Source organism: Genypterus blacodes, unplaced genomic scaffold, assembly GCF_046128005.1.
Source record: "Genypterus blacodes isolate CSIRO-AG114 ecotype Tasmania unplaced genomic scaffold, CSIRO-AGI_Gbla_v1 ptg000007l_1, whole genome shotgun sequence".
Lineage (NCBI taxonomy): Eukaryota > Metazoa > Chordata > Actinopteri > Ophidiiformes > Ophidiidae > Genypterus > Genypterus blacodes.
Window position 1 is genome coordinate 2032202 of NW_027466821.1, and position 10299 is coordinate 2042500.

Here is a 10299-nt window from a genome sequence, read left to right on the forward strand (position 1 = left end):
TATTCACAAATCCAAACAGAAACAAAGCCGCCGGGAGGTCACGCTGTGGCTTCCTGTCGGGCCACTGTAATGGGCTGCTTGAAGAGACACGGAGATGTGCAAAAGAGAAAGAAAGAGAGGAAGAGGAAAGGTGCTTTCTCTGTGTTCTCGTGTTTGTGGCCTCTGGTTTGCGTTGGCGCTCAGATGCAGACTACGCAAATGTGGCCGAGGCCCATCGCGCTGGTCTCTTCTTTTTTGTTTTCGATAGCTCGAGACGTCGAGACGAGACACTGTGGAGGAAGCCGTGTCCGTGTCCGCCGCCGTCCGCCTGTCAGTGTGATTTATGGGTGTCGCACGCTGTGACTTAAGCAAGGCGGCTGCGTTGTTTGTCTGCGAGCGCGCCCACGGAAACAGTTCATTAACGACTGGGACCCCGGACCTCTTTGGTGTCGGGGGCTCCTCTTCCAATCAGAGTGTATGTATGCAAGCGTTGTGTTTGTGAACATCGCTGGAAACTCTTCATTAATAGTGTGTGTGTGGAGTGTGTGTGTGTGTGTGTGTGTGTGTGTTTACCTCTTTAGCTTGTTTGCCAGGATGTTGCTGCTGAAGAAGCTGCAGATGAAGTTGCTCCTGTTGTTTCTTGTAGAACTCCTGCAGGTGTTGCTACACAAACACACAGAAACACACACACAATGAACACCACAAAGACATGAACAGGTTTGCTCGGTGCGCAGTTTGAGAGCAGTTTCTCTCCAAAGTGATGAACTGCGGCATTAAGACATTACGCTAATTACCATTTTGGTGATATGCAGGAATTACAACTGATTTATATGCAAAAAAACACACAGAGAACATCGCTCACAATTAACGTTTTCTCTTAATCGTGGCTGCACCTCCTCAGCGCGCATCGGCTGGCGGAAAACACTGTTGTGCATTATAAATAACACTTCTATTGCTTTTGGCATTTGTATCCCGACTGTCGCTCACAGTTTCCTCCATATGGACTTTTAATAGTCTGGCACAGTTTTGCAGGGGGCAACAATTCATCATATTAACTATGCATTTGGCCGCCGTGACGCACTGACATCCTCCGCAGTGCCTGAAATAAACATAGTAAACTCTCACAGGAGCAGGGCCGCTGTTTTGAACTGATTTCTTTAACACACACACACACACACACACACATACACTCACGCACTGTGACAGCCATTTAAATGATACTTTCGGTTCCGTCTCGTATAAACCTCAGATGGCTTTTTCGCTTTTGAACAGTTGGAACGCACGGTCCAGCTCCTCGCAAACCGCCATACAGACGTCGGCGCGAGATTTAACAGACGCTAATACTCCAAACAAATGGGAGCCCTAGGAGCAATTGTGAAATGTTTTGTAACTCTTGTTCCAGTCACTTAATCAACATAAATCAAACGACAGCACTTTGCTCTGCACTCGCCCAGGACAAGTTTTCGCCCCAACATTTCCTATTTATTTAATGTTGCCGATGCCTAATGCATGATGCAGATTCCCAACTTCTGTCTGATGCAGGAACAGGACGTTACTTGCGTCCTGCAACATGATGAATTGTGTTACGCAGAGATTGAGCGTGCACAATAGAACATCACGTCCAAAAGTCGCTGCAGTTACAATACTGGAATCACTCTGCCTATCAAGAGAAACAATTTGTAACTTAATTAAACAAATTCCCCTATCCTTTAATCAAATCTGTGAGTGTCCTTCCTCAAGCCGACTCCAAATATTATATCATCCATCACCCATCACTCCTCTTCAAACTGAGCCCTCCTCCCACGCTCCCTGACAGATGCCCGTTGGGGAATTGAACCGACGACACACTGGAGACAGTTAATTAGAAGCGACGTGAGCGAGCGCGTCAATTTCTGCTTCCTCCTGGTGGAAGTGTGTCAAGGTCGCAGGGAGCGATGAGTTGGCATGAGCGAGCGGGTGGCACCGATACATAACGACAGGTGTGACTCAGGATTGTAGATACCGATTTGTACATGTGTTAGATGGTGATAGTGATCGTCTGTGTGTGTGTGTGTGCGTACCTGCTGCAGCATGACGGCCTGCTGCTGCTGGAGCAGGGCCTGGAGCTGCTGGGGGGAAAGCACCTGCTGCTGGAGGATCTGCTGCATCTGCTGCGGCGTGATCACCTGGGGACTCATCATGGCCACCGACACTGGAACCTGGACGTCAGAACGATTGGATGGGACCGGAGAGAAAGACAAAGAGAAAACGGGAAGAAGGAGATGAGGTAAAATGGGATAAAAAGTTTGGTGAAACTGAGTTTTTGAGGTGTGTGTCAGTTCTCCTGGTATCTACTGGGAGTGTGGTAATTGGCGACCTCCTAAGGCCCTGATGGCGGGCAGCCTGGAGGAGACGCTGAAGGACAGATGGGTGCTGTGCCTTTGTGTTGCTCATCGTATTTTCCCTCCTCCACCCCCGCTGGGGAGAAAGCGAGGATTTAAATAGACGTAGACCTTAATTAGCAGGACCCTTGAACTCCTCCCCCCCCCCCCCCCGCGTTACCGCACCTATCAGCGACGCAATTGCGAAAACGGCGTGGAAATGCGCGACGGCAAAGTTGATTAAAAGGCGCGCTGATGAAGTGGACACATGGCGGGCACAATCAGTGGGATGTGGAAGGTCGGGGGGAATCCGGGCCTGAGGAATTTCCTACTTCCGAAAGTGAGATCCGAAAGAAAAAATCGTCCGAAATGCGTCGATATCAGGATAAAGCGTCAACGTGTAGTCGGTGGCATCTTCCCTGTTAATTGTGACAGTGTTTGGCACCGAGCGGCCATGACAGTAGCCAGCCTCTGCGGTGTGTCAAGGGGCCAAAAAGACATCCCTGTCCTCATCGCCAAGCTAATCAAGCCGCCTTGATTACTTTCCTCCATCCCTCCCTCCTTCTCTTCCCCCACCCCCCTCCAACTCTCTCCCTCTGTCAGGCCTTGACACGTCCTTGTTTGGCTCTCCGTTTCTCAACGCCCATCCGCCACCGCCACCGTCGCCTCCCCCCCCCCCCCCCCCTCCCCCCCATCCCCAGGTTTTTCCCCCCTCTTTGATTAGCCGAGACATTTGCATGGTCACTACACATTTTTCATTTTAGAAGTCATTATGCATTAGTGGCTCCTGATCGCCCGCCTTGACTAATCCTGATGAACTGAAAATCACAGCTGAAGGTCAACTTCCAGCCGGCCCCGCTGCACATTCATATTCATATTCAAACAAATCCTGCCTCCATTGTTCATTAGGGTCTTAGAGAGAAGGGACTCCATCTAAGGTGGAGGAGGAGGAGGAGGAGGAGGAGGAGGAGGATGTTGTGTTACATCTCTTTTCTTTCCTGGACCCTCTCTCTCTCTCTCTCTCTCTCTCTCCCTCTCTCTCTGTGTGTGTGTGAAGAAGACGCGTTCACAATAAAGTGAGGCGGTGAACAAAAGCCGTCAAAAAGTTGCAAATTAAACAGTCCGTGTGTAATTATGCAAATGCCGTGCTTACACCTTCAACGTTATTAACCCTTAAAGGTACATTTGGTAGGTAAGTAATTACCCCCGCAGTCACCCCTGGTTTTGTGTTGGATGCTGTGACAATAGGACGGGTGCAGCCGGGAAACAACATGAGAGATGCACTCATTAAGGCCATTAATTGGATGCCGGCTCAAAGATGTTTTGGTTGACAAAGAAGAATTGTAAAGACGCACGCAAGAGTATAAGATTTTGCTGTAAATAACGCGGCTCCTCAACAGCAACGCTCTAGAAAAAAGCTACTTTTACACATTCATTTTGATTTGAAGAAGAGTAACGGTTAGTAATCGTCCTCCATTCCAATGGCGCTCTAAACAAAAAGAGGGTGAAGGAGAAGAAGACGAGGAGGAAGGGGGGGCAGGATGAAGACGAAGAGGGGAGAGAAGCCACTGGCCCACGTCCATTGTGAAGTGCGGCACAATGCTAATTCCAGCGTTTAACTGCATGCTTTTCTGCTTGACGTATCAGAGGCTCCGAGATGAAAGCAGATAAGTAATTGCTCTCCTGGTTCTTATTCTTCACTGACAACCCATAAATTTAATTTTACACACACGTTCATTTACATTTTCGAGTATATGACATGATAATTGCGGGAATATAACACCTCCATTCTGCAGGATACTGCACGGGCGCTTGATTGACGCGGGCGGTGAATTGAAAGGAACAGGGCGCTGAATTGCCTCTCCGAGAAATGATTTTGCCACGGAGGGACAAAATTAATGAGCATTTACGAGATGATGGCAGCGGCGTAAACATCCACACACACACACACACACACACACACACACACACACACACACACACACACACACACACACCCGCCATGAATAGCTCTTTCATCGAGCAGGAGCCATGATATCCAACACGGCTGCTGCTTCCCTTTTCTACATTACCAACTCCACTCACACAAAATGTTAATGGGATTTATTAAATCATTTGGAAATTAGCAGCACTTGTCGTGGCCACTGGGGACCTTAATCACACAAAAGGTGTGTTTCCTTTTATTCTAATATGCGCAAATTTGGAATGTAAATGACCCTGAATGTAACACCTGCATGATTGACATTCAATTCAAACACGTTCATCATTTCAACCCTCGATTTATGTCCACTGGCTTACAGTGAGACTCAAAAATGTCATGATCCAGACTGAGGACACGTCATGATGTAGAGGACACGTCTGAAACAGGTCGCCAATATTGTTTTTTTTTAGGTTGGAGATATGTGTGAATGTGGTTCATAGGTCTTTGAATGTATTGCTGTGGAGCCATGTTGCCAGTTCTTCATTTAGAGAAGCTTTGAGTCGTGTTCTGCGGTTCTATAGTCCAAAGGCCAACACATGTCATCCCACTCGTTCTGATGTAAATTTCACGAAATCACAACATTTTGTAAAATCGTCAGCGCTGACGTGAACTTTTGAGTCTGTGTTGTTTGCTAGGAAAAGCCTCTGTGACAAAAACAAAGGACCTTTAAATTGGCTCCTGATGTGAAAGCTCTGGTGTGGGCCCTCAGCAGAAGTAGATCATTACGCCGCACGGCGTAGCGCCCGCAGCTGTAAACCAGCCTCTCCAATGCCTCGCGAAAGGTCAAGCTCTTCCACGAAAAGCTCAGGTATCTCTCGTGGAGCCCAAGCTGGCGCCGGAGTCTCTCATTATGTTTGATTCGTACGGGCGTTTTACCATCTATACCGATGGACCAACGCACTTCCAGCAATTACACACTCTCCGCTGTGCGCCGTTTTATCTTTACTCCGATGGATTTTACGCACACAATTACAATGACCCAAAGCAGGAGATTACAAGTGTATCAGAGTTCAAACTTAAACAATTAAGGAAGTCCAGCAGTGGAGAAACCGTTTTATTCGATTTAGTAATAAGCAGGGGGTGAAGCTGGTGATTAGATGTCGCCCGTAAACATCGTGGGGGGCAACGAGAACAAGGCGGTGATCAACGACACAGGCCGCTCTGTAGCACCGGACAGGAGTCGCGGCTTCACCGTGAGACGCCGCAAAGATAAAGACCAAGAGAAATGGAAAGGACCTCGCTGGTAATTACTGTGGATCCTTGGCAGGGAGAGTCACTGTTAATTAAGGCACTTGGTCCATTTAGACACACACACACGGGGAACAGAAGAAATCAAGAGGAAAAGCGAGAGTTTGAGTGTGTAAGAGAGAAAGAGACACCCCAGCCCCCATCCAACACTAATTCATCTCAATCTCCTGGGCGTCCAAGGAGGGGTGTGTGGGCCTAAAACTCAAGACCCCCCTCAGAGCACATGGACTGCTGACCTCTCGACCTCCCTTTCAGCCAACACTGCTCATTTACTCGCCAATTACTAACAAAATGCTCCCGCCGCCATTATCGATAGCGGGAACTCTTCCCCCGCACGAGGCACCGCCAAGACTACGTGGCCAGAGTGCCTAAAGTTCACGTGTTTCTATTATGCATGAGGGAAACGTCAGCTTAGGCAAATCGATACTGGAGATTGTCAGGAGTGAAGCTAAGTAGATTACTGGATGTTTTCCTTAGTCAATTTCCACAGAAATGCAATCTATCATAAAGTAAAAGGCCCTATTGTGTTGGAGCCTGAGAAGACTTGGACGAGCTCAGGGCGATTTCCATTCCGTAAGGATCGATCGATTGATCATGCCTCTGTTTGTGTCGTTATCGGCACCGATCGGCGAGGCTTTTATTGCGAGTTGTTAGGCTGCTTCGCTCCCCGCAGGTGTACACATTTCAAGATTCAGCGAGAGAGAGAGAGAGAGAGAGAGAGAGAGAGAGAGAGAGAGAGAGAGAGAGAGAGAGAGACAGAGAGAGACAGAGAGGGGAGAGGATGACGAAAGAAAGAGTGTAGAGAGGAGTGAGAGGGAGCACGAGTGAGAGCAGGGACACACACACACACACACACACACACACACACACACACACACACTTCTTTCTGATGTTGCAGGTAATATGGCCTCCACTGGATCAGCCTCTTCATCAGTGACACACAGTAAATTACAAGTGCTTCAAGCAGCTCAGTGAATTATAGTTCATCACTTGGAAAGGCTCCCCCCACCCTCACAGCCCCCACCACCACCACCACCAGCACCACCAGGGCCGAGGCGTATCAGATCTGCCGGTTAGGATCCAATTAACACCCTGGCCAGAATCATCTGATTACGCGTGTAAGGGCTGGTATAACTCGTTTATTGCACCCATGTATCTTCTGTCACGAGGTAAATTTGTTGCCGCTACATCAAAGGTCTGAGCTACCCCCCCCCCCCCCCCCTTCCCCCGCCCTTCCCTCTGTCCCTCCCCTCCCTCTCACTTTCTCTTGATCCCACAAACTCGGCTACCTCGCCCTGGGGTTTGCATTTCAACTTCTTTTGCATCACAATGATGAACCGGCGCCGTCCTCGCAATTTAGCAATCTTGTCCTGTAGGTGTTGTAAAATGTGGGGGGAAGGGGGGGCGGTTGTGTGTGTGTATGTGTGTGGGGTAATCTTGTTTTCTGGTTACAAAAGCCAGCAAGCAAGGGTGTTTGACTAAAAATGTGCTGACGTTTCTCTCTCTCTCTCTCTCTCTCTCTTTCTCTCCCTTAGAGTCAACAGAAGTTTTCCTCATGAATAACACAATGTGATAATTTCCCCCTCTATTTTCAGATCCAACCAGAGGGGATGCAGAAGATTCATAAATTTAAATGCGAGGGGCCTTATTTTAGTCACACACACACACACAAACACACACACACACACACACACACAACCAAGTTAGTTCACCTCTTCTGAAACCGAGCCCTTTTCCCCCTGCATTTGTATGTGTGTGTGTGTTCTGGATGAAAGCCGGCGACGCGGACGAGCGCGGCCGTCCAGATGCTGCGATACGGCATCTGCGGTGAGATGTGTGGACCTGACCTTTAAAAATGCGACACCCCAGAGGATGAGCCCAGCACCCAGTGGTGCCTGCAGAACATATTTAGTGGGGAGGGCTGGCTGAAAATATTAGGGTGGCACATTGAAAGTTGAAACAGGAATTTCAGGGGTAAAATACAAAGTTACTAGCTTATTTATTTAGATCTTTATTTTGTATTTAGTAGTTACAGCTAATGCAGAGAAGGACAAAACCGTGCCCTCTACAGGCGCTATACTACCCTGAAGGGGGTCTGAAAAGCCCCTAATTCCACTACAAAATATTTTCTTTTGATGTTCTACATACCTGAGGTTACTATTGAGACTATTGAGATTATGAGTCTTGTAAAGTAATGATACAAAACTAAGCAGAATGTTCCTTCACTTGCCCGTCCTTTCTCCCTTTGTGACACTTGCACATCTAGTGGAATTGCAAGCTGCTTTATTCATTTGCAGCTCAGTGTGCAAGTAGGTCTTGTTCACACACACACACACACACACACAGGCACGATCACACACACATACACATACACACACACACACACACACACACACACTGTCAAGCCACTCACAAGGCAGGGTTAGGGGTCATTCTCGCTGCTTTATATGTGCGCCCTGACATATACGGGTGGCGGCCGTGTCACGACGGGGAGCTTCGGGGTGAATGTGACGGGATGAGATATGGTAAGATACTGGAGGTGTGTTTGAGTGCTAATCCTCCACTATCCGATCGTAAACAGTTTGTGTTGTGGGAGCCTCAAGATGCCTCCGCGATCTTTACTGGATCTGTTCTTCCACTTGGAGATATTTTTGTTGGAGGGGGTTTGGCCATAGCGGGGATGAAGACTCGCCAAGAGAAAGGGAAATTATGATTAACGTTGCAGCCTGCTTTACGAAATCTTTGCGGTCATTTGACGTGAAGCCCGAATGCGGGCGAAGAACTCGTACTTAAGTTGTATTCTGGCTAGTTCTGGGTAAAGTAGCTCCTACCAGACAGGAACAAAGCCACAGCTGTCAAGTAGAAAACTTTGTGAAGTAGCTGTCATTGCGGCTGTGTATGTGTGTATGAATGATGGCCATGTGTGGATATATTATGTATGTGTGTGTGTGTGTGTTGTGTGTGTGAGTGAAACAACTGTCAGATTGGTAAGGCCTCTGTAATCCTCTCCGCCTCTCCTTGTCCGCGTTTCTTTATTTGTATTCCAAATGTCACTGTATAAATGCCTTTCAGAGGGGGGGATATTGCCACAGGAGGAGAGGGAGAGCGAGGGGAGAGAGGAGCTGCGGAGGAGGTGCACGGGGAGCGGAGACGAGAGGGTGTCGTGTGCCTTGGGAGAGCCGCGTAAGCAGCATGGCGGAGGCAGGGGGGATTTACAGGGAGAAATAGGTGTTTATTGAGTGCTCCCGTGGGCTTACTGTGTAATAATAGACCTGTCACATTACGCAAATGTGGAGAAGCAGCTTGTGTGTGTGTCTGAGTGTTTGTGAGGCTGTTGTGTGGCGTGTGCGTGCGGATGCCAGAGCTGCCTGCCTCCGCATCATCAACGGCGGAGACGCGGGCGACGAGAGAGGATAGAATTAGTCAGGCGAGAGCCTTTAGCCGCTAATACGCGTAATTAAAACTGCAAGCTGAGGCACTTAGATGCTTGTGTACTAAATAATTTGCATGCCATGATCTATGGATCGCTTCCCGCTCTTAAATACCAAAGATGGAGGAACAAGGGGAGGAAAAAAGACTAGCAGAGGATTTATCAGTGTCTCCGCCATAAGCAGGATGTCATGCTAATATTAATCCCTTTCCCTCCTTCTGCTGTGCTAATCATACAAGGGGATCAATGGTGGTGATTCCTCTGGTGGAAAACATGTAGCCTGATTACCGGTAACTATTATCACGCTGTGAAGCTAATAAAATATTGCACTTTGCCATCCATTGTGCCCTCATAATCCAGGTAAATAATGCAGCTTTATTGGGTAAACTCCCTAAAGACGAGAATAAAAATAACCTGTGTTGATAATAAGACGAGCAAAACAACGTGTTTCTACACTGATGTTTACACGTTACGAGCAGTACGGGTAAACTGGAACACAAAACACAACCGGTCTGTTTGTGTTGGTGTGGTGTGACTGTGGGGGAGCTAAGATGCTCTGCATGGGGAGGGTTTTTTTTAGGAACAAAGAGGTGAGGGTGTTAATAAAGGCTGGATCAACAGATGGATTAGCCGGAGCTGCGGACAGGCCGATCGGTGAGGCCCTCCGATTCATATTGATTCATATCGCCGACGGCAGACAAGGACGGAGTAAGCAAATGTAAATATTCAATATTTACCATCCGCCGGTGTTATTAGAGGCAGGGGCTTGGACGTGGACTTGACGGTTATCATGCAACCGCGCCGCCCTCATCCAATATTGTCCTTCTCTGGCATGTATGTATTGCACTTGGCGCCTATGCGGGCATTTGTAGATCAGCGCTCCCTGTTTGTTTGAGTCCATTCGCTTCAGTGTACGGGTGCGCAAACAGAAAAAAGTGCAACGGAGTCCATGAATAACCAGCGGAGGGAAGGAGGTTCATCCGTATAGGAAAGGATTCATATTTCCCACAGTCAAATAAATAAACACCCTGGAAAGTCGGATCCCTCTGTGTATGAATATGCTGATAATATTGACACTTTTAATGAGGGCGAGTTAAATTATTTCAATGCAAAAACATGACTTGAGTCCCCGCCAACCTTATCTCTTCCCCAGTGCATAATTAGGTACACAGGAGTGTGACTCCAATTGAAGGTGTCGCCATTGTTAGACTCTGTGAAAATATCAACGGGTGAGGTTAACGCCAATTTCCCAGTCTTTAATGAAATGCGCAGAGCCCCCTAATGAGGTAAAGCACTGCTCC

At 48.0% G+C, this 10299-nt stretch overlaps 1 protein-coding gene across 1 annotated transcript in view; it reads right to left on the bottom strand.

The window, feature by feature from the left end:
• foxp2 (forkhead box P2) overlaps positions 1 to 10299 on the bottom strand; it is a 37058-nt gene that overhangs the window by 25632 nt on the left and 1127 nt on the right. Inside the window, exons 2-3 of the mRNA XM_076154151.1 lie at positions 2040 to 2177; positions 553 to 642 (exon numbers count right to left, since the gene is read on the bottom strand). Of these exons, the coding sequence (XP_076010266.1) occupies positions 553 to 642; positions 2040 to 2159 (210 nt within the window). The 5' untranslated portion in view covers positions 2160 to 2177. The remainder of the gene's footprint in view (positions 1 to 552; positions 643 to 2039; positions 2178 to 10299) is intronic.